General features: G+C 44.8%; 2 protein-coding genes across 4 annotated transcripts; one reads left to right on the forward strand and one right to left on the reverse strand.

Annotated features, from left to right (window-relative positions):
- Positions 1–199: 199 nt before the first annotated feature.
- On the reverse strand, positions 200–6,386 carry EXOSC8 (exosome component 8). The gene is made up of 11 exons (XM_080929398.1): positions 6,214–6,386; positions 5,530–5,566; positions 5,330–5,393; positions 4,918–4,991; positions 4,077–4,122; positions 3,486–3,591; positions 3,358–3,403; positions 2,473–2,569; positions 1,130–1,250; positions 614–720; positions 200–323 (listed from the first exon to the last, which is right to left on the reverse strand). The coding sequence occupies exons 1-11, from the start codon at positions 6,228–6,230 to the stop codon at positions 208–210; spliced, it is 831 nt and encodes a 276-aa protein (XP_080785524.1). The 5' UTR covers positions 6,231–6,386; the 3' UTR covers positions 200–207.
- ALG5 (ALG5 dolichyl-phosphate beta-glucosyltransferase) lies at positions 6,319–23,689 on the forward strand. Of its 3 annotated transcripts, none has more exons than XM_080929396.1 (10): positions 6,319–6,448; positions 9,768–9,939; positions 10,232–10,278; positions 11,616–11,684; positions 12,358–12,450; positions 14,832–14,945; positions 16,223–16,282; positions 20,490–20,641; positions 22,441–22,526; positions 23,162–23,689. In XM_080929396.1, exons 2-10 carry the CDS (start codon positions 9,801–9,803, stop codon positions 23,275–23,277), a joined length of 876 nt encoding a protein of 291 aa, XP_080785522.1. In that variant the 5' UTR covers positions 6,319–6,448; positions 9,768–9,800; the 3' UTR covers positions 23,278–23,689. The 3 variants fall into 3 exon arrangements, with proteins under 3 accessions (XP_080785522.1, XP_080785521.1, XP_080785523.1); XM_080929395.1 differs by lacking the exon at positions 6,319–6,448 and adding an exon at positions 6,810–6,914; XM_080929397.1 differs by lacking the exon at positions 6,319–6,448 and adding an exon at positions 7,624–9,357.
- The last annotated feature ends 457 nt before the right edge of the window (positions 23,690–24,146 follow it).

Genomic DNA, 24,146 nt, shown 5'->3' on the forward strand with positions numbered 1-24,146 from the left:
TATATGTGCACACTTTACATAGAAGTACAACCCTGTGATTCTTACATGGAAACATGGTTAAATGTTTTTCTATACATACCAATTACAGAAATAACATAAGTATAGAAACCTTTCAAAGAATGTAATTAGGTATTTATTTAGTATAAAAGCTTGTGCACAGTGTAACAAATACAATTTTTACAGCTGTTTTGCAATCATGGTGCCTGTTCATTTGTGTTTCATGCTCTGAATTACTTCATCCAGTAGCTTGCTCACTTCTTTGTGTCTTGTTACTGCTCGACTCATGCAGTCCTGAAGTTTAGCTCCAGTCAGCCCACTTCCACCTGAAAAACCAGCCAGTGTTTGGTGTTTTCATCATTTTGTGAAAATCGAAAATCATGGCAATTAGTTTTTGTTTTTAAGTCAAACATAATCTAAAGTGCTGTGGTCTCAAGATGTGCAGGTTAGTTTTACTAGGACCTACAGAGGACAGACATGTCCTAATTTTAAGAATGATACACAACAGTTAAAACAGCAGAGAAGCCCATAAACTTTTGTTAGCTAAACAGTCAAACAGCCCACTCCATACCCCGCACTGTTCTACAGCTGCAGTGCTGCAGTGGGAAGCACATACCTGGCTTATGCAGACAGCACAGCTTGCCTTCCTCATCCAGTACTATCGTTAGGGTTCCTGTTGACAAGTGTTCCTCCTCTCCGGTAGGATCAACTATCAGCAAAGTACTACAATTAAAAAGTATGGGGGTGGAGGGAGGAGGCATCAGTTCTAGGAACAGACTAAGACATGCCTGCTTCAGCCTGGGTCTGGAAGAACTAACTGAGTGCTGGCAGAAGCCAGAGTAGCAGCGGCACCCAGCAGTCCAGTACTTGTAAACACCTTGCTCTTTAGCTTGGGAACAAAACATCTTAAGTTGCTCAGCAAATCCTAAAAACAGTTTCAGACTACAGAGCTTAGAGCAGGGGAGCATGTGTCTGGTAAGAACAGGCCCCATACTTCCCCTCACCACCAGGAAAAAGGCGTAAGAAACCTAGGGGCAGGTCACCACAAACTAGGGCTTGGCGACAGTTCTTGAAAGCCTTAACCTTTTATTATATAATGTAGAACCTAGAATGTTACATCTGGTTAACTTACTCATCAAACACAGCAAATGAAGTGGCAACTGGATTTGTTCTAACATTCAAGTAGCTTTTCTTCTTTAAATTGACTTCTGCTAAAGCAGTTTCTTCGTTTATAGTAACTTCAGGCAACTGTACTAGAGAAAGGTAAGAGAACATATGAAGTGGGTCTGGTGTATAGCTTGGTTTCTGTGCTTTCTTACCTTTCCCTCGGTTTAGCTTATCCATAAGTTACTGGCCACTCTGACAGGATCTCACTATTTAATCCATCTGGCTTTAGAAACTCACTCTGGGGTAAGAGTTGTTTGTGACTCACCTAGTATCAGCAGAGTTTGTGTCAAGTATGTCATAAAAACTGAGGTAAATATGGAAGAGGAAAACTACTTTTTAAAATCTCTTATGATCCAGCCAAGCTGACTTTTGTTTCATTTTCCCTGAGACAGGGTTTCTCTGTATCCTCCCGGGCTGGAACTCTGGAATTCACTCTGTAGACCAAGCTGCTGAGTGCTGGGATTGAAGGTGTGTCATCTACACTCTGCAGTAGCAAACGCTGCTCTTTGGCATTATTTGTTACAGAGGAAACGAGCAGACTAGATATTTAATTTACATTACCGCTCTGAATCAGCTGGATGTCTGAGGACCCTAGTTTGGAGTCTAACTGGCCTCAAAGCTGCCATCCTCTCCTTGTGATTACAAGCATGCACAGCCATGTCTGCCTTAGTTTTCTTATCAATTCAGCAATGTAGAATGACCTGGAATAGTCACAAGTGAAATTCTAAGACATTATTAGAAAGCACCACTATCAGAGGTGGTATTTGTGGTTAGTCTGCACGGGCCACCTGAATGACAAGTGAGAATCTCTCCGAGTCAGTGGATTCTGGGAAGGACTGCTGCCCTGATGACTACATGGTGAGAGTCAAAGCAATTCTAGAAGGCTATAGAACTAAAAGAATATAAAACTCGGAAGTAGATTTTTAGAAAACCCTGTAGAGTTGACTAATTCAGGAGCATAACCTGGGCAAGGTAGTTCATACTTAACAATACTACCAGCATCTGAGAGGCTGAGGCAGAAGGATCAAGAGTTCAAGGCCACCTCTGTCTCACGAATCAAAAATTGTGTGAATGACAGTAAATCTTCACAAAAACCTTTAAATTCTACATTAGACCACACAGCCACTTCTGAGTTCATGAAACCTATGAGCTCCTTCTAGCTCCCCAGACAGGTAGCATGTTACTTGGTAACTGGACATGGTGGCACACACTGTCACCCCAGCACTTGGGGGGCTGGGGAGAAGGAGCACAGACCAGCTGGACTCTGACTGTATTAGCAGGAGAATTATCTTTGTTAAGGTTGCTTACCATTCTTTAAAGCTGCTAACAAAGCAAACGTGCAGGCATCCAAAATGTTTCCATCGTAGTCTAGGCAAATAAGGTCACAGTATAGAACCCAAGCAAGCTAAAACAATCGACAGAAGAAATTAGACCTGATAACAGCACAGTGCTTTCTCCTCAGTTCTAAGAATTACAGAACCATTGCTTAGGGGAAACAAGATACAGTTGAAAGCCTAAGATCTCTTTTTTTCCTTAAACTTTTATAAAGTAGAAAGTCAAAGTGGTCATGTTAGGAAAGCTGGGCTTTGACTAGCAAACCTATAAGAGAGAAACCTGTCTATGCCCTAAATAGAACTCCAGGTGCAAAGAGCAAGTTTTACTCTTGCTGCTACGTTAGCAAAGGGAAGGCCCAGCTATAACGTGTGCTCTCTTCTGTGTAATGACGATTTTACAGTAATAGTTAGCACTATAAGTTTGCAAGGGAAACCGAAGTAGGAACATACTATGTGCTATTCATAAATACCAGCTTAAGCAAAATGTGAGCTGCTATAAGGGATGAAAGCTGGGGGGGGGGGGTTGTTTGTTTTTTAGAAAGTGTGTTTAGAAAACCTCAGCCTTAAAACTTGGCTCCCCAGAGAGTATGTTTCTGGTTAACTGGGCACACATGACGGCACACATCATCTCAGCACTTGGGAGGCTGCGGAAGAAGGAGGTAAAAACCAGCCTGGGTACACAGTGTTACTATCATTAAATTAAGACCCAATTGGAAAAGATTTATGAAGCAATTGTTTATTTAGACAAATACAGAGTAAAATGAACTTTACAGAATCCCTTCCAAACTCTAAAATCTCAGGGTTTAAGGTTGAGTAATTCCCACTACCATATTAGACCATACAGCCACTTCATTCTTACCTTCCCTGGAGAAATGCATAGGTCCTCTTTCTTAATTATCTGCGAGCTTGATTTAATAGAGAGCACAATAAATGTGAAGGCAAAGCATGCGACAATGAATGGTGCAAACTTTATTGCAATGGTCTTACTTCTCAATGACATCTGCAATGAACTGGCTGGTTACTTGAGCCTCTTCTCCTGGAGGTCCAGTCCGAAACCTCGATGAACACAGCGGTGGCAGGTCCACATTAGGGACTGAAAGAAACACTAGCTGTGAACTAAATCTTAACTCCTGGAGTTACTAGTAAAGAGACTGCTGCACAGCGCAGGTGATTATCCATGGGTAGACTCTTCAGGTGGAAAACATGGCAGTATTAGAATTAGTCTTACCAGATTGCCAGGCTCAGAGAAAAAATAAATTACACTTAATGTTTTTCCACAGTGCCTAAGTTTCTCTTTTTTTCTCAGAGTGCAGACAGGATTTTAATCTGCAAGGATGGCTGCTTGAATAAGGGCAACCGAGTATGTAAACAAAAACTGTCCACACAGAGTTGGCAAAGTGAAGTTCATGTGATGTTCCCTCTCTGTTAATCTTCTAATAAGCGGAAAGGGCTGGGTGGGGGTTATTGTGTTTCTGACATTGGGGATGGCTATCTACTTCAATTACCAGGACTTTACTACAAGAGTCAGCTTCCAACTTACTCAGTCATTTGTTAGGATTATAAGACTACTTAACTCACCAACATATCCTCTATCCGGGGCATCTACTGTAGGAGCTGCAAATTCCTACAAAAGCAAACAATGTATGCCAGTGAGAAGCCGTTCAACACGATGACATCCTAGCCATTCAGAGGCTGTACCAAAGACCACTTCAGCCAATTAGCCTAAGTTTAGTGCCTGGCAGGGGCCCTAAGGATGCTGGCTGGCACTGCCTTCCCAATGGTTCCTGGGAGGTTAAAGGGCAGTGTAATCAAACTGCAGCTCATCAGGATTATGCCCACCCCCTGTGACTTGTTCAGCAGTCAAAACCTGAATTTAATCCGCAAGCCACACTGACATGAGCAGGCTGGGGAGCTAGTCGTGGCCAGAAATGAGGTATATAGCAATAACTAACCCAGCGCAGCTGTAGGTCCACACAACAGACTAGAGACCTGGGCAAAGTTAATTATCTTTTTATTTCTCTGCTGTCCCAGGGACAGATAAACAGTACCTGCCTACTGCCAGACTCCCAAGTGAGTCGGTGCCATTAAGTCTGATATAAACCTGGCAAGAAGCATGTGTTCGGATAGTTATCACTTTAGCTGGACCACAGACCTAAACGAGGAAAGCTGCTCACTGTAACATGAGGAAGCACAGGCTTTGTCATTAGACTCTGCCTACCTACTACTTACAGGCAGAGGAGATTGGTAACTGTAGGGCACCTAAAAGTGAGCACACAGTTACTCCTATGTGGTCATGTGTTTAAAAAAAAAACAAAACAAAACTTGGGGACTATCATTCTAAATACCAGCCCCTGATTAGGTACAGCCTCATAAGCATGAAGCTGGGACTTCAGCCGTTTACAGACAACAGGAAACCTACTGCTTTAACTCCACAAATGACTGTGGTGTTCCCCAGCTTCACCAGAGCAGAGCCATCCGCCGTGCTGATTGAACCTAGAAAGGTAAGCACCGTATTTATAAAACAAAAAAAAACTTTAAAAATAACCACAAAGTTTCCTACAAAGTAGTTTAAATCTTTTCAGTTGCCTCTGGAACTTTTAACAAGTTCAGGTCAGTGTCTTGAAAATGGTATTACTACTTAATGTTTAAAATTTTTTTCTTCTGTCTCCCAGTTTGTACTAATGTTTAGATCATCCACAAGGTTGGTGTGATGATAAAAACCTCTTATCACCGAATGCCTTAGACATAGTAGAGCGGGCTGAAAAACTCTGTGGCACCAAGGACAAAGGTGGGGGGCTGTCCCGCCCAACAGAAATGAAGTTTCTCTTCACCTATGTTGACAGTTGTGGTTCTGAATTCACCAAGTTCTCTTCCATCAGGACGGCAGTTTTCTTTCTAAATGTTTGTAAGGAAACAGGTTATATATATATTCACGTATGCAGCAGAGAACACATTAAACCCCATTCATTTAAGTTAATTGAAACATGGTGTTTTTACAAACGCTCTAAGGTACAAAATCACCTTTACTCACCAGAAATCTCCTGTAATACTCCAGCGGTTCCACAGTTCTGAAACATGTTTAAAATGTGTCTAAGTCAGTGCATCCTAAAGCACAAACCCAGAACTTAAGAGGGTGATGTTTGAGGCATCAATTTCGACAAGGTCGGGTTTTTGAAACTGTTAATCATATTTATAAAAGCCACAGAGGAGCAACCAGTTTTCAACGGTGACCTTAACTGTGTCATAGTCAAGAGGAATGGAGGCCCATGGCACACTTAAAAGAGGGTTAACCTGGGTTATCAGTCACATCACTTGCTCTGAACTTGGCGTGACTTCACTCTGTGAGCCGCATTTGCCATCTACAACTTTACCACGGAAGAGTGCGTTTTTACAGTTACGGGAGCTATGTTTGGCCTCATCAACTACACGCGGTCAAAAGTTACAGCAGGCATAGGTGCACGCACTCGCGGACTCTAGTTTGAGGTTTGCACGCGAGGGCGGCTTTGGGTCTAATCAAGAGCGCCCCCAAAGCTTTCACAGTCCCTTCTGAAGGCGGCACTGCGTGGAGAGCGGCATGGCGCTCGGCTGAGAGGTCGGGGTCGTCCCTCAGTGGACAGTGCCCTCCCGCGGGCCCACGAGTCCTCAGGGTCCCCCGCCCGCCGACACGCGCCACACCCGCACCAGGGCATTTTTTTTTGCGCGCGCTGCCACTCACTTGAACCCGGCCGCCATTTTCCTGCCCGCGCTGCGCCTGCGCAGCCCTCTGCGCCTGCGCCCTCCCCTCGCTAGGCGTGCCCCAGCCCCGGGCACTTTGAGGGATCCTGGGTTGAGGAAGTGCCGCCGCGGAGACTGCTGTTTTCCCGCGCACGGGCGTGAACACCGGCGCAGGCCACCCCAGCGTCCCGCTAGCACCTAGTTAGAACCCGGCCTGTGGGGGAGCGCCGGAGTCGGTACTTCTCACAACCGCCTGCGACGCCAGCCCCCCGGGGTCGCACGCCCCTGTCCCCACGGGCCTGCGCGCTCGTGCACAAACAGCCACGCGGGCGCGCGAGAACACCGCAGGGCGCCCCGGAGCCTTAGATGGCCGCTCTGCGCGGCGTGTGGGGGAGCCCGGTAGCGCCGTCAGTTCGCCCAGATCCGGTGCTTTACTCGCCGCACTCCGGCCCGGCCTGCCATCCTCGGCGGAGCCGCGCGGGGGCGCCGCAGAGGGCGTCGGCTTCCTGCCGCGGCGCGGCCAGCTGGGGGCGCTGCGGGCGGCGGGCGCGGGCCAGCCCGGCCTCTCCAGCGGGACGGGGCGGGACGGGGCGGGGCGTGCGGCGCACGGCGCTTCCGCAAGTGTGGAGCTGCGGGATGGCTACGCTGCTACTGCAGCTGGTGGGGCTCGGCGTGGCGCTGGCCGCTGCTGCGCTCATTCTGGTGAGAATGCGGTGGAGTCCCGGGCTCCGGGTGTCCCCTCCGCGCTTCCCTCTCGGGCTTGGCCCCCTTGGCCTCAGATTCCCTGAAATCCGTGAACCTTTGTTCCCCCTTTGGAACCTTATCTGAGTTCCCAGAGCCTCCTCCCAGCTTCTCCGGGCTCCTGCCCCTGAACCCCCGCCTGTCACCCCCCACCCCACTCCCCAGCCTTCCTCCTGGGCCTCCCGTGTGTACTGCAGCTGGAAGGAGAGCAGTGGACCCGTAAGACTGGGGGCGATGGGTGAGCAAAAGACAGGCCCAGACCGCGTCCTGTTCCTTTTGACCAGGGGTCATTTTGCCCCAGAATTAAACATCTTAGCATTTTCTTCGTCATTCCTATAAAAACGTGCCAGATCTCCGCTGATATATAGAAGAGAACGTATTTGCCAACTGAACTGTGCCACATAGTTTGAAAGGGAACGTGTAACTCATTCAGAAAGGGTTTGGAAAAGTTTCTTGTATTGAGACTAGATGGCTAGACAGGTGGCCAGGAAGGCCTCTGCCACCTTGCCTTATTGTGTGCATGCACGGTCTTGGAATGGTATATAGTCAGATGGCTGTTGTGTGCCTGGGTAAGCCAGGCGTCCTCTCTTACTAAAATGCCTCTTAAAGGCTTGGAACAAATATGAACTTTGTTGGCAAAGTTACGGGTTGTGGCCACTTTACTTTGAATCCCTTACACAGGCTTAGCCGACTGTGTGCATGATGAGGTTGTGTGGACTGTACTAGACTCCATTGGCTTGAATTGGTAGAGGTGCCCTGTGTTTTACTGCAAGCTCGCTGCACTTGGTGTGCGGTGCTTGCGTCTTGAAACTTACTGTCCGTCTACCTGTTGGCATTCTTGCGCTCGTGTCCCACTTTTTAAAATAATCTAAAAGCAATTCCAAGGAACATTTCATCTCTTAAGCCATCTGCATTTATTTCTATAAGGATCTCCTTTTAAAACTTTACTACAATAAGTTAATTCCAACTGTCTTTAAAACCTATTTCTGTGGTTGGTTCCAAATACCCTTTTAATTGAAATACTCTTGAGTTTGCCAGTGTGGATTTCACAGACGGCCTTCCTAAGCGTCTTTAACTTGCCCTCCAAATTTCTTGTAGGGTCTGGAGATTTAATTAAGTGCATGTGTGTGTGTTTTTGATGGGTTGTGGTGTGTTTCGTTGTTGTTGTTGTTGTTGTTGTTTTTTGAATGAAAACTCCTCAGGTGCCCAATCACCTGAAACATCTTTACTTATTTTTACGATGACAATATGTTTCCCTGACGTTTTAAAAGGGTGGCCAGCTTTTATTTTTGCATTATTACAGACTTAAAGTTTTCTGCGGTTCCTTCATTGCTGTGATCAATCTTTCAAAGCTGTAGTTTCTTTCTCACAGGCCTGAGAAACACCTTTAAGTGACTCACCTACTTGTCCTCAGATGACCCCCCCTACCTGTGCCTTTTCATGCAGCCCTTGTGGGTACAGATGGAGTTTGCTTTCTATATGATATGCTGACGTATACCTTCCCAGCCTAGATCTGGATTACTCGTTTTTGTTTTTGTTTTTGTTTTTGTTTTTTTTTTTTTTTTAGGAGCAGTGATTGTTATCTGGAAAACTGAATTCAGAAATCAGTCTGGTACAATAGAACACACCAACAGGCTTATCGTTTTTTTATTTTTTTTAGGTGTGTGTGTGTGTATGTGTGTGTGTGTTTGTGTGTGTGCACATGAGTTCAGAAACCACAGACATTGGGTTCCTTGGAGCTGTACTTTCTTTTTTTAATTAATTAATTATATATAACTACATTGTAGCTGTCGTCAGACACACCAGAAGAGGGCATCAGATCTCATCACAGATGGTTGTGAGCCACCATGTGGTTGCTGGGACTTGAACTCAGGACCTCTGCAAGAGCAGCCATTGCTCTCAACCACTAGGCCTTCATAGTTCGAATTTTCACTGTGGCTGCTGTCCCTATGCTCAGACTCTCTTGAACACAGAGAGTCATCAAAGCAGGATGAGCAGAGTTACACATGTTTAGCTCATGCAGAGTAAAGTTTACCAATGGAAATAGTGCTATAAATTATGGCTTATTTCCAAAGCCAACATCCCAAGTGCATGGAAAAGGCACCCATGAATTTGTTTCTTAGTTTTTATTTTTATTTTCTGTGCATGAGTGCTTTTCGAGAATGTATGTATGTATGTATGTATGTATGTATGTGCAATGTGTGCATGCCTCGAGTCCCCAGAGGCCAGAAAAGAGTGCCAGATCTCTTGCAACTGTGGTTATAAATGGTTGTGAGCCAAAATTGAGTTCCTTGTAAGAACAGCCAATGTTCATAACGACCGAACCGTCCTCCAGCTGCAGGAGCGTACAAGTCTTATATGTTACTTCAGAAGACGCTGTGTTCTCAATTCAAATTACAGATAGGTATCAGAACACATTCTTAAGCATTATGGTCCCTGCTGTGGGCTCCAAGGAACCTTTCCTTCATAGGCTGAGTCCTTCATGTTACAGCTGCCAGAGATTTGTCCTCTCACATGTATGCTCCAGGCAGGAAGTGCTGCCTTGTTCATTTGTAGGAATAGGCTGACTCTTAGACCTGGCATAGCAGAGGCCCAAGGAATGAGAAGTGGAAACAAGGAATCCTGAAGCCTTTCGTACATTAGCAGTGGGGACAAGGACAGATGTCAGCTTGTAAGGGACTGTAATAGCAGAGTCCCCTCAAGAACTGTTAAAGAATCGAACCTGATATCCCCTGCCCCAAATTTTGCAAATAATAATGTTTTAGAACAACAAACATTAGAACAGCGTAAGCTGTTTTTTATGTCTGCCTTTAGGTTTCTGTTGTGGCATTCCTAACTGCTACAAAGATGCCACCATGTCACCAATATGAGGAAGAGAAATACTTCCTCAATGCCAAAGGCCAGAAGGAAGCTTTACCCAGCATCTGGGACTCGCCTACGAAACAGCTGTCTGTTGTTGTGCCTTCCTACAATGAAGAAAAACGGTGTAAGTTCTATTTGAGTTTGTTGCTAATGGGCCATTTGGGAAGAGGAGGAAGTGTGCAATGTCTGCCCTCCCTGAGGCGTGCAGTTGGAGCTATGACTGGGAAGAGGAGATAGCCAGATTGAAGTTCTTAGAGAAGTAACCTGATGAGGCCAGAGATATCCAGTAGAGAACGGCCTGGGTGACCCCCACAGGGGCTTGGTAGATGACAGCCACCTTGTCCCTGTGTGCGTGGGGTGTGCTGGGCTAGCTAACTCAGTTTCAAAAGTAATCTCTAAAACATCTTTCCGTTTAGTGCCTGTGATGATGGATGAAGCCCTGAACTACCTAGAAAAGAGACAGGTATCACACTTCTCTTTAATGTCATGTCTCCAGGCAAAACCACAGGAGGTCACCACTGTGGGAGTCACTGCTCATCCCTGTCAGCAGGCAGGCGCAGTGTGCAGCACAAACCAGGAAGCCGGCATTTCTCTCGTGTCCCCTCCCCCAACTATGGATTACATGCCAGTGAATGTGTGCAGACTTACTTCTGAGATGTCTTTAAAAATAGGTGTATGTATATAGTCATGTAGAGATCCATTGGAGACTTTATGACATAGTCTGTTAGGCTTGGTTCTCAGACGAATTCACATTGATTAAGTGATACAAAATTACAGTCTTAAATTTTAAATTATAAACTAATTCTAAAAAAGTAAAATATTTTAGTACAACCTTTCCTCAGAAACGATCACCATTATTGGGTGTACTTATATGTAAGCATATGTGCTGGCAGGCACTCATTCATGCTAGACGGGCGGGCACACGACAGGGCACTCAGAAGCACAGTACTTCACAGCTCTTTGGAGATGTCTAAGGACAACGGGCTTCATCGCTGGGCCTCTTCCTGTCTGTCTAGAAAATTCCTTGTTCTGATATACTTTGCTTTAGATTTGAGGTATAGAGGGACAGTTACAGGCTGGGGACTAAGTGTGAAGTCAGTTGGAAGTGAACTGAGCTGCTCCTGTAAGTGGTGCAGCCATGCCGCACCTTCCTCTGACCCCAGACCTACAGACGTTTTTCTCACACGTTTCTCTTTCCCAGCCTTCCTTAGCATCACAGGTGCGGAAGAGGTCACAGTGTCATGTGGGCCAGCCTCTAATCTACCCACCGTGTGTTGAGCTTCTTCTGAGCCTTGTGATTTCATGTGGTCCTGTACTGCTGTTTGTATTCATCCCTAGCAACCCTAGAATATCTGTTGCTTCAATTACAAGCTTTGGGGGGCTAGCAAGTTGTCTCAGCTGGTAAAAGAGCTCATTGGCAAGTCTGATGACCTGCATACACACACATACACACAGACTAATAATAGTAATAATGATGATGATAAGTACATTGGAAAGGAAAATGTTTTTAGGTAGCTCACTGGATAAGGGCCCCTCCTGCCAAACTCGACCACCAAGTTGATCCCTGTGACCCACCTGTAACAGCTGGTGCACATGTGGAGGTCAGAGGCCAACCGTTCCTCAGAAACAATCCCCTGACAGTTGTCCTCTGACCTCCATATGTGCACCACGGTTGCTTCCCCCCCAATACACGTATGCATGCCCACACAAAGATAAAAGAAAATTAGAATCTACTTATAAGTTTATTAAACACTGTCGTGGTTATGCCAGATTATGATTTGTTCCTTTTGCTTCTTGCAGAAACATGATAGTACGTTCACTTATGAGGTGATTGTGGTTGACGATGGCAGTGAAGACCAGACGTCAAAGGTAAATGTGTGCTCTTAGAATGGCTGATTGATAGAAAACCTGGAGTCATCTAGTCCACGTGACTTGTTTCTACTTACTGGAGGAACCCAAAGCTGGGATCGCTACTGTCTGTCCCATTTTCACTTTTGTTGCTAGTAAAATGCCCTGACCTAAAAAAGCAGCCTGGGGGAGAAGGGCTTTATTTGGCTCACAGTTTCCAGTTTATCACTGTAGGGAGGGCACAGAGGTCAGAGTCAGCTGGTCACATTGTATCCACAGTCAAGGGCAGAGAGAAACACCCATAATGCCTGCTTACTTGCCAGCTTTCTTCAGTTATACAGCATTCAGGGCCTGGCCTAGAGAATGGTGCCACCCACAGTGGGTCCTGCCTTCCAGTGTCAGCAGTCAAAACAGTCCCCCATGGAAATGCCAAAGACCATCCTGACCTACACAATTCCTATTAGGACTGGTCACAGAAGGGTGGGCTGAAAGTGGCAGCCCAGTCTGTGTGACTTGTGGGATCTGAATTATTGCTTACTTTCTGTGTATACTTGATTGTGTGTATCTGAACTGGCAGATAGTGATTTATGGGGCACAATGTGGTGTTTTAGCACATGCATGTAACATGTTCTGATCACATCTTTGACACTAGTTCTCCAAGCCAAATGTATTCTGACTTTTATGTCATCAACAGGTCGCTTTAAAATACTGCCAGAAATACGGAAGTGATAAAGTACGAGTGATAACTCTGGTGCAGAACCGCGGGAAAGGTGGCGCTGTTAGGATGGTAATCATTCATGCTTTTGTTTAAAATATAAAGGTACTTTAATAACCTTTCAGCCTATAGTGCCACATATCAGTATTTCAAGTCATCAGCACCTTTAATAACTGTGTTTGACTTAATGAAGTCTAAGCATCATACTCTGTAATAGTCTAGATGACTCAGAAAGTGGTCATGTTTGTGCTGCGTTTCACGTGTCTGTGCTGTGGCTAGAGTGACTGAGCTCACAGTAGTACAGCATGCTCCTGTGTTTTGAGCTTTCCCATGTGAAGGAGCCACAGAGCCTGGCAGCATGAACCCTGGGTCTGCGGGTGGGGTGCGCTGCAGAACAGGAGAGAGGCGTCGGCCTGAGTGCAGTGTAGGCATGTAGGCGGCCTGAGTGCAGTGTAGGCGGTGTAGACTGGGGAGCGGCTCCCTGAGGCGCTCATGTGGCCGAGGCCAGAGTAGTTGTTTTCAGCCAAGGCCCGTCAGATAGAAAACAGATTAAACTGAAAAACGGACCAAAAAATAAAAAACAGTGCTCATGAAAGAAAATTCAGCTAACACTTCGTAATGTCTTAGTGGTAGGGGGTCTTTTTAACTCTCAGTTGTCAGTAGAGGGCCTCGCTCTCCTTTTCCTCCTGAACAAAGTGACTCACCTCCTGATGCTATACACAGGAGAAATGATGTACAGAACCCACCTGGTAACTCCCTCACATCTCAGGGGCCAGCCCGATTCCTAGGGAGGGAGCTTTCCTTTTCTTTCCTGTTTTACTGGTGTTTAGGTAGTGTCTTCTCTGAAACTTCGACTGGCCTTGACTCGGCAATCCTTCTGCCTCAGCATTGCCTCTCAAGTGCTGAGGTTCCAAGTGTGTGTCACTTCCTGCTGGTGACTTTTCTTTTAACATTTTCATCCTTGACAAGATCAGGGCCTTTACATGTGATCTGAGGTTCTCGTTAAGGTCATATCATTAGATCTGAGCCAGGGAGCATTCATTCATTCATAGTTAAAACATTTAACCTGGAAAGGTGGTCCAGCAGGTAAGAGTACCTCTGCTCTTACAGAGGACCGAGGTTTGGTTCCCAGCACCCACATGGTGGCGCACAGCCATCTGCCTGTAACTCCAGTTCCAAGGGATACAGCACCTCTTCTGGCCTCTGCCAGCACTGTATGTACATGGTGCGTATCCATGCATAGGCAAAACGCTCCACACATAATTAATAGCACATGTAGAAAATCACGTGTGTCATTCGACATTCATACATGGAGATGATATGAGTTAATCAGTCGCCCCCACTGCCCTCTCTTGTTCTCCTCACTCCTCTTGTCCTCCCTCAGTGCCTTTAGACTTAACCAAGAGTAAGACTTGAGGAAGTCGCCAGCAGACAGCCAGTGTAGTATCGGATGGAATTTATTCTGTGTACTGTGGGGGCAGGACAGAAGAGGGGAGGTGCATGGGAGACAGACCTGCCGAGGATTGGTGATGGCGTAGTGTGCAAGTGTAGAGGAGCACGCAGCCGGTGCTGGTGCTCGCAGAGCTGCTGAGCTGCTCACTGCGGCACACAACAGAGGTCAGAGTTTATCCTGTTCAGGTGCCATAACAGACAGTAACAGGTGTTGGACCTTAGTGCTGCCTCCTCTGCACTGGCCAGCAACAGTTTAGAGTATGGCTCCATAATAAAGAAAAGTAACTTCTTAGCCTGCACTTTACAAAAATCTGAGGCTTCAGCTCGAAATCCTGAAAGGGGGATTACAGATGCGCAGAGCCGAATGCCCAGAGCGTACATGTTACTTCTGTTTGTTTGTCTGAGGACAGGTTCTTTTATGTGTTGCTCAGGTTGCCTCTGGAGTTCTGGGAGCAGCTTGGCTACATGGCAGGAGGCACATAGAACTGTACACATAGAACGGAGCACATAGAACGGTGCACATAGAACGGAGCACATAGAACTGTACACATAGAACGGAGCACATAGAACGGAGCACATAGAACGGAGCACATAGAACGGAGCACATAGAACGGAGCACATAGAACGGTGCACATAGAACGGAGCACATAGAACGGTGCACATAGAACGGTGCACATAGAACGGAGCACATAGAACGGAGCACATAGAACGGAGCACATAGAACTGTACACATAGAACGGTGCACATAGAACGGAGCACATAGAACTGTACACATAGAACGGAGCACATAGAATGGTGGGATGGGTGTTGGCATAGGAGGAGGATTGGAAAACCTTTGCAACAATTGAATGGATAGTAGATAAGTGTCAGGACATGTTATTCTCCTAGTGAACTTTGGCCTCCTGCCATCTTGGATATCCTTCAATAGAATGAACTGAAGTACCATTGAGTTTGAACACAAGTCTAAGCAATTTTCTTTCACTTGGAATTTTTGAATACAGGGTGTGTTCAGTTCCCGAGGAGAGAAGATCCTCATGGCAGATGCTGATGGAGCCACAAAGTTTCCAGATGTTGAGAAATTAGAAAAGGGGCTGAGTGATCTACAGCCATGGCCTGTGAGTATAATGCATGCTGTGAGTAACTGTCAGAATTCAGGTAAAGAGTGCATGACCACAGATATGGAGACAGCACGCTCACAGTGCAGTGCACCATGGGCACTGTCCACATGAGAGGGCTGCCCTACAGAGCAATGGAGCACGACTTACAACCTCTCTCCACTCAGCCCTGTGAGTTCATACTGAGACTGGTCCTGATGGAAGAGTGACGGGAGAAGCTGATGTTGAGTTTGCTACTCATGAAGTAGTGGCAGCTATGTCCAAGGACGGGGACAACATGCAGCACAGATACATAGAACTCTTCCTGAATTCAACAACAGGGGCTGGCAATGGGGCTTAGAGCAGCCAGGTGATGCAGGGCATGGGTGTGTCAGCTGCCCAGGTGACCTACAGTGGCCTGGAGTGGCTGTTACGGGGCCGGCTACAGCGGTCAGAACAGAATGGGTGGATATGATTAGTATTGTAGGAACATTTGAGTTATTTCAATCAGAAAATTTCACAGGCAGCCAGTAAGCAGTCAAGAGCAGTTTATAACTCTAGAGGAAGCTGGGGGACTCACTTTGCATCATGAGTTCGTGAAATCTGGATTCAAACAATTACCTCTTCAGTGTTTCTCATGCAAAGTTTTCTTTTAGCATGTAATATTGAGTAAACTAAAACTATTTTCTTCCTCTTTTCTCAATGAACATTTTTGATAGTATAAATCAGAGTGATGTTATCTGAGGGAAGTAGTTTAAGTATGTTGAGTGAATCTTTAAGCACACCACAGTGAACACACTAGAGACATGTACTTTTCTGGAGAACTCAAAGTGCTAGATCCCTGATGCAAGGAGAAACATTTCTCATGCATATTCTAGTTTATATTTTCATTTAAATCTTTGGGTTAAGTTTAAGCTTCTTAAATGTTAGTTTGAGAACTGAGGCCCAATACTAATACTGCATGAGTTGGCGAGGACTTGACCTAAAGCTTTCTTTGTACTCTAAGTGAAACTTGCTAAAAATTTGTTAACTAATTTTCACAAAAATAAAAAGAATTTACCTAAAGTCTACCATCCTTCATCTTGCTTTGAGCAAGCTGGCCTTGAGCTCACAGAGACCCACCTCCTCTGCCTCCCTCAGTGTGGGTCTAGCCATGCCCAGCAGAGTCTCTCAATCTGACTGACCGTCTCCAACTCTGCATACTCTGAACCTCTCGATAAACTTTATACATAGAAGTATTCAAAGGTGAGATGTTTACATGATACTCAAAGTGAACAACGTTGGTGCTTTTTCCTCAGGAGCAAATGGCCATTGCATGTGGGTCTCGAGCTCATCTGGAGAAAGAATCAATTGCTCAGGTGAGGCTTTCCCGAGCTATGGGCAATACCCTATCTAATCTCCTTTTACTAACACACATCTGACAACAAATGGATCCCTACGTTTTCTCTCAAAGATGAGCTTTCCTTCAACTTCATTGGAGTTTATGAAATATTAACACACACAGGACAGGTAGAGACTTACCCTCAGGACGTAAGGGCTCTTAGAGTTGTGTTTAAGACACAGAGTATTGTTCAATCATGGCAGACTTTTCTAAACCACACTTTTTTTTTTTTTTTTTAACAAAAATTTTTTTTTCCAAATTGTAAGTAAATATTTTAAAATCGGGAAAAAAGCCCAAACCCTGAAACATTCCTGATCCCAGCTTTTGTGATAGGTTCTATTCAGAGTATATTTTGAGTTTTTAAAAAATATTTATTGTTTTATGTCTCTAAGAAAATACTTAGCTGAAGATTGTCAAGCTCATGACTGTCCCTTTTAGAAAGATACAAATCTCCGAAGCCTCTGGGTGGAGGCTGCCCATTGACACTGAGACTGGTCAAGCATAACAGTTTCAGGTCCTGTTCATCATTTTTGGCTTTTCTATTTTCCTGTTTCTTTAGTGTAATTATTCTTCTGGGAGTTTAGTTCCCCAGAATTTACCAGAAGAATTTTATGTGGAAGGCACTGAGTATATGAGCTTCCCAAAGTGTCTGTCTTTTTTTTTGCAGGAGGAGGGGGATATTTTATATATTTACATTTCAAATGTTATCCCCTTTTCCTCCTCTCCCAACCCCTTACCCCCTCCCTCTCCTACCCACCCACTCCCACCTCACCGCCCTGGCATCCCCATACACTGGAAAAAAGAGTCTCCATAGGACCAAGGGCTTCTCTTCCTATTGATGTCAGACAATGTCATCCTCTGCTACATATGTGGCTGGAGCCATGGGTACTCTTGGTTGGTATTTAGTCCCTGGAAGCTCTGGGGGGTCTGGTTGATTGGTGTTGTTCTTATTTCAGCTCCTTCAGTCCTTTCTCTAGCTCCTCCATTGGGGTCCTCATGCTTACAGTCCAATGGTTAGCTGTAAGCATCCTCATCTGTATCAGTAAGGTTCTGGCATAGCCTCTCGGGAGACATCCATATCAGGTTCTTGCCAGCAAACACTTCGTGACGTCAGCAATAGTGACTGGGTTTGGTGGCTGCATATGGGATGGAACCTTAGGTGAAGCAGTCTCTGGGTGACCTTTCCTTCAGTCCCTGCTCCACTGTTTGTCACTGTATTTCCTACTGTGACTATTTTGTTTTCCCTTCTAAGGAGGACTGAAGAATCCACATTTTGGCCTTCCTTTTCTTTGAGCGTCATGTGGTCAGTGAATTGTTTCTTGGGTATTCTGAGCTGTTGGGCTAATATCCGTTTATCACTGAGTACATACTATGTATGTTCTTTTGTGACTGGGTTACCTCACTCAGGATAATATTTTATAGTTCCATCCATTTGCCTAAGAATTTTATGTAGTCATTATTTCTAATAGCTGAGTAGTACTCCATTGTGTAAAGGTACCACATTTTCTGTATTCATTCCTCTGGTGAAGGATATCTGGGTTCTTTCCAGCTTTTGACTATTATAAATAAAGCTGCTATGAACATGGTGGAGCATGTGTCCTTGTTATATGTTGGAGCATCTCTTGGGTATATGCCCAAGAGTGGTATTGCTGGGTCCTCAGGTAGTACTATGTCTAATTTTCTGAGGAATCTCCAGATTGATTTCCAGAGTGGTTGTACCAGCTTGCAATCTCACCAACAGTAGAGGAGTATTCTTCTTTCTCCACATCCTCACCAGCATCGGCTGTCACCTGAGATTTTGATCTTAGCTATTCTGACTGGTGTGAGGTGGAATCTCAGGGTTGTTTTGATTTGTATTTCACTGATGACTAAGGACGTTGAACATTTCTTTAGGTGCTTCTCAGCCATTCAGTATTCCTCAGTTGAGAATCTTTGTTTAGTTCTGTACCCCGTTTTTAAATAGGATTATTAGATTCTCTGGAGTCTAACTTCTTGAGTTCTTTGTATATATTAGATATTAGCCCTCTATCAGATATAGGATTGATAAAGATCTTTTCCTAATCTGTTGGCTGCTGTTCTGTCCTAATGACAGTGTCCTTTACCTTTACAAGAAGCTTTGTAATTTCATGAGGTCCCATTTGTCTATTCTTGATCTTAGAGCATAAGTCATTGGTGTTCTGTTCAGGAAAATTCCCCTGTGCCCATGTGTTCGAGGCTCTTCCCCACTCTCTCTTCTATTAGTTTCAGTGTATCTGGTTTTATGTGAGGTCTTTGGTCCACTTGGACTTGAGCTTTGTACAGGGATGTAAGAATGGATCAATTTGCATTTTTCTGCATGCTGACTGCCAGTTGAACCAGCACCATTTGTTGAAATACTATCTTTTTTCCACTGGATGGTTTTAACTTTTTTGTCAAAGATCAAGTGACCATATGCGTATGGATTCATTTCTGGGTCTTCAATTCTATTCCATTGATCTACCTGCCCATCTCTGTACCAATACCATGTGGTTTTTTATCACAATTGATTTGTAATGCAGCTTGAGGTCAGGGATGGTGATTCCTTCAGAAGGTCTTTTATTGTTGAAAATAGTTTTCACTATTCTGGGTTTTTTGTTATTCTAAATGAATTTGCAAATTGATCTTTCTAACTCTATGAAGAATTGAGTTGGAATTTTGATGGGGATTGCATTGAATCTGTAGATTGTTTTTGGTAAGATGGCCATTTTTATTTCTTAATACTGCCAATCCATGAGCATGGGAGATCTCTTCATCTTCTGAGATCTTCCAATTTCTTTCTTCAGAGACTTGAAGTTCTTGTCATACAGATCTTTCACTTGCTTGGTTAGGGTCACACCAAGGTATTTGATATTGTGACCATTGTGAAGGGTGTCATTTCCCTAATTTCTCTCTCAGCCTGATTTGTATTCCACAAAATAGAAACAGAAACAACACTACCCAATTCGTTCTTCGAAGCCACAATTACAGTTATACCTAAACCACACAAAGACCCTACAAAGAAAGAGAACTTCAGACCAATTTTTTTCATGAATATCGATGCAAAAATACTCGATAAAATTCTTGCAGACTGAATCCAGGAACACATTAAAACGATCATTCACCATTCATCCCAGGGATGCAGGGATGGTTCAATATATGGAGACCCATCAACATAGTTTACTATATAAACAAACTCAAAGAAAAACACGATCATCTCATCAGATGCTGAGAAAGCATTTGACAAAATTCAACACTCCTTCATGATAAATGTTTAGAAAAATCGGGAATTCAAGGCCCATACCTAAACACAGTAAAAGCGGTATACAGCAAACCAAGTAGCCAACATCAAACTAAATTGAGAGAAACTTGAAGCACTTTTACTGAAATCTGGGACTAGACAAGGCAGCCCACTCTCCTACCTATTCAATATAGTACTGGAAGTCGTAGCCAGAGCAACTAGACAACAAAAGGAGGTCAAAGGGATACAATTGGAAAGAAGTCAAAATATCACTAATTGCAGATGATATGATAGTATACTTAAGTGACCCCAAAAATTCCACCATCAAACTCCTACAGCTGATAAACAACTTCAGCAAAGTGGCTAGATATAAAATCAACCCGTAGTGATGAGGTTTCCCACCCCCACCTGCATCAGAACATGACTGGTGGTTCCAGGTGACAGCAGCAGAGGAGGGCTCTGTTCTTCCCCCTTCCCCTCAAAGGTGGCACTGTGGTGAGAACAAAGTTCTCAGCCTTCTCTGTAAACTTACTGAGTTCCCGCCAATCTCCTGCCAAGCACATGGTTTGCAGCCTTGACATAATTCTGGTCCAGACTCCTAATGACTGAGACAGAGCTGCTGTAGTTTACTCTGGCCGTCTTGCTAATCAGCTTAGGAGCCAGGACTCAAGTGTGCTCAGTGAGCAGTCCTTATCCTCATCCTGGTTTGATGATGATTTAAAAACAGACAACTGCAGCGTTCATCACCTCCAGTCCTGTCCTTGTGCACCCCAGCCCCAGGGATTAGTGACTGCTCCCATAGCACTCTCTTCTGAAGCAGCATCCTGTTCAGAGTAGCTTCAGCCCATGCCACCCACACGGGAGATTCACTGAGGCAGCAGCATGTTTTAAGTGCTGTCCTCAGTGTCTCCAGGAATGGTAAATCATTTCTCTTCTGCCTTTGTTTTAGCGTTCTTACTTCCGGACCCTTCTTATGTATGGATTCCATTTCTTAGTGTGGTTCCTGTGTGTCAGAGGAATCAGGGACACACAGTGTGGATTCAAATTACTGACCCGAGAAGCGGCAGCCCGGACCTTCTCGTCTCTCCACATTGAACGATGGTAGGTTTCTGACTGGAAGGTATTGGGTAGCCTCCCCAGTGGGCATCCAAACAACTAGATACAGGTTTTTCCTCGAGTGACACATAACCCAGGTACAGCCAGACTGACATGTGTATTACATGTTCATCTAAGCACAGGCTGGCGTATACCCTGTCTCCTTAGTCCTCCTTCCCTCTCACACTCCCTTCCCAGAGGTACATCTGTCTCCACAGCCTGGCCATTGGTTACAGAGCTCTCTCTCCTCCAGTCTTCAAACCTAGCCTTTCCTTTCCTTTCCTTTCCGCTCCTGTGTTCATCCTTCCTGTCTTCCTTCAAACCCTGTCCATTGACCCTTGTCTATGTCTTTCAGCCTCAGCCCCATCTGCTCCATTCACAGCCTTTTCTTAAAAGAGGTCCCTGTGGTTACTTCATCTTCCAAATCTTGTTCCTCTTACATCACACACGTGTCATTCCTGCCTCCTGAACTGCTCTGACATTGACTCGGCCCCTTCGTGTGGCCAGCTGTGGCCAGCCTGTTTGTTTCTCTCATGTGCACCACCTCCATGTGGCCCCAGGTTATCTGTGAGCACACTCGTCCCTCTGCTGAAAACCCTGCAGTGGCTTCTATGACCTTCAGAGGTGACTCCCCAGCCATGCTTTGCTACACTAGCATCCTGTGGTTCTCTCCCCTCTGGGCCATTACTTAGTCAAGTTCCTCTCCTCAAGCATATGCTCTTGAAGGCCTGGGGATGTCACTTAGTTAGAAGAGCTCTTGCAATGCACGAGGCCCTAGACTTATTCTCTGGCTTTGAGGGAGGGAGGTGCTGGGGTGGGGGTGGGGAGCTTTGGAAGAGAAGAGATTCTACTACAAGTAGTGCTTGATGAATTCCAGTGCCTGGGAAATACTGCTGAAAGGGTCCTCCTGAGTGCTGGTCACGAGTTCTGTGTAACTTGTTCCTGGTGGGTGCATAATTATGTGATTTGTGCCCATGTTTGATGTCTCTGTCACTTTTGTGTATGTTTTCAAAGGTCTGTCATGTTCTCTAGAAATAGAGTTCAAGTAAACTACAAAACAATCTTATACGGTAGCTTCAAAATTAAAATGTGTGTGTGTGTGTTATAATCTTGATTTCCTAGACTAGTGAAGTATAAAGTAGGTGGTCTTCAGTTGTAAGTGTCTGTCCATTGGTTCCTGCACCGTCGCTCTCAGTTCCCAAAGCTTTCCCCAGCATTCCAAATCCTGACCCTGGCTGTGGCCAAGTCTCCGTGGCTCTTGCTACCTGGTTTTGTTTTTGTGGTGAACTTGGTGGATCTGTAGATCTAGTTCTGGGTGAAAGGTATCCAAGCTAGGCACAGCTGTGACCATGCGTGTTGGGACAGAGTAACTCCTGTTGGTATACCTGTCACTACCAGAGCTTTTCAGACAGCACAGGGAGGGAACAGGGACCCTGGCTAAGAGGAGAAAGCGGAGAAGCAGCTGCAAGTGAGCAGAGAGCCCTTGGTTGTATATCGTGAGGTGGGTAAAACTGAGAAGAAAGTGGCTGAGTGTCTGAGCACACAAGGCAGATGTCATGTGACGGTTTCTGAGCTGTGGCTGAGGGTCCGCATTTCTCATGTAGATGTTATGTGACCACACACTGAATATCCTGTTCTCCCTGAAGCTTCTGGTCCACTCAGTGTCAGTTTCTTAATCTTCTGCAGGTCTGGTCTTGTATTTTATATGGAAGCTTTGCATATGTCCGGGAAGCCTCAAAACCTGTCCTGATTGGTGCCCCCACTTGTCCTTTTTAAAATAAATATCAATATATTTTCTATTTCAGGGCGTTTGATGTAGAGCTGCTGTACATAGCACAGTCTCTTCAAATCCCAGTAGCAGAAGTTGCTGTCAACTGGACAGAAATTGAGGGTGAGTGTACTGTTTACAGCTGGTCGTTCTTTAACCGTGCAGTGCTGCTGTTGTCTGAGTCTGCCGGCTGCCGTTCACCTTCCCTTCATCCAGGCCTCCTCTGTTTCCTTAGATTCCCTCCTGCTGTTTTTCCAGACTCTTCTTTGAGTCTTAGTGGGCCTCCTCCTGACCCAGGTTTCCTCAGGCTGAGGTCCTGAGGCTGAGTCCTCACAAAGCTCTGTCCATGCGCAATCCCTTCGCCCTGACCTCTGAGACTTTCACCCTTGAGAGTCGCCTGTGGCTCTTCACCCTGACAGGCTTGGCTTTATTTGAGAGGAAAATGACTTCAGTTTTATAATTAAAAAAAAAAATTAAAATTTTAATGCTAGATGCTCACAAAGATCAATGACTCTCCCAACACATGCAACCACTGAAAAGTGTGTGTGTGTGTGTGTGTGTGTGTGTGTGTGTGTGTGTGTGTGTGAGCACGCACATGCGTGCACACCTAGGAATCCACACATGTAGAAAACTGCTCTATCTTTCAACCCCAGCCCAGCCTGACTTTCAGGTTACAGCTCTAAACTACTATACTTTTCTTCCAGTTTTAAAAACTTTTCTTCCAGTTTAAAAAAAAATTAATTTATTTTTAATTGCAGGTTCTAAGTTAGTTCCATTTTGGAGCTGGTTACAAATGGGCAAAGACCTGCTTTTCATCCGACTTCGGTATCTGACAGGTGCCTGGAGGCTCGAGCAAACAAGGAAAGTGAGTTAGTTCGCTGGTAGGGCTGGACTGCATTTTTAACCTACAGTGTCATGAAATCTTACTTGAAACCAAGATTTTCAATAAAGTTGCGAAGGACCTGTTCTCACTGTCTGCCTTCATATGTTATTAAGAATTAACTGCTATAAGGAAACCACGTCATGTCTTTTTTTAAATATTTGTGTAATAAGTTAGATTTTCTTTTATTTGGGTCTTGTCACTTAAGGTTCTGAGATGGACACTTGGAGGCCAAAGACAGAAGCCATTTTATTTAAAGGGATCTGCACAATTTTACAATCATGATTAAATCATGACCCTGTAACAGTCATTTAAAGATGAGTTTAAATCCAGGTTTACTTGTTGTCAAGACTTTATTGTGACTTGGAATGCTGAGAAATTGTAATAAAGGTGAATGTGTCTCCAAGCTAAAGGTATCTGCTTCCGTGTTCCATTGTCTCCCAGCTTTGCCTGGTGTCTTTCCTTTACTTTTCACTGTTGGCATCAAGCATTCTTGGCAATCCAGACAAGACTATGGCTAAGCTTATCCCAACCGGTTTATTTAAAAAGTCGTTTTTAAGCATTGATAAGTATATTTACTTAATACCAGAATTGGAGATACTGTAAAGGCCAGTAAAACTATAAAACATAATAAAACAATTAAATTATTTCTGACATCATAGAGAAACGAAGAACAGTTTAGGTCTAGGCATGGTGATACACAACTTAAAATCCCAGCACTGGGAGACAGGCATACAGATATCTGGGTTTAAGGTCAGCCTGGTCTACAGAGAAAGATCCAGGACAGCCAAGCTTATGCAATGAAGGAAACCATGAAAACCAGAAAGCTGATGAAGGTGTAATTGATCAAGGAGGCCATGTTG

Source organism: Micromys minutus (assembly GCF_963924665.1).
Source record: "Micromys minutus genome assembly, chromosome: 15".
Lineage (NCBI taxonomy): Eukaryota > Metazoa > Chordata > Mammalia > Rodentia > Muridae > Micromys > Micromys minutus.

What these genes read in the sequence shown, in the direction of transcription:
- EXOSC8 (XM_080929398.1), bottom strand. An exon ending in TATGCATTTCTCCAGGGAAG is followed by an intron (nt 2,570 to 3,357) that starts GTAAGAATGAAG and finishes CGATTGTTTTAG; the next exon opens with CTTGCTTGGGTTCTATACTG. An exon ending in GTGCTGTCTGCATAAGCCAG is followed by an intron (nt 324 to 613) that starts GTATGTGCTTCC and finishes CTGGTTTTTCAG; the next exon opens with GTGGAAGTGGGCTGACTGGA.
- ALG5 (XM_080929395.1), top strand. Translation starts at nt 6,849, where the DNA reads ATGGCTACGCTGCTACTGCAGCTGGTGGGGCTCGGCGTGGCGCTGGCC. An exon ending in ACTACCTAGAAAAGAGACAG is followed by an intron (nt 10,279 to 11,615) that starts GTATCACACTTC and finishes TGCTTCTTGCAG; the next exon opens with AAACATGATAGTACGTTCAC. An exon ending in AGAAAGAATCAATTGCTCAG is followed by an intron (nt 16,283 to 20,489) that starts GTGAGGCTTTCC and finishes CCTTTGTTTTAG; the next exon opens with CGTTCTTACTTCCGGACCCT.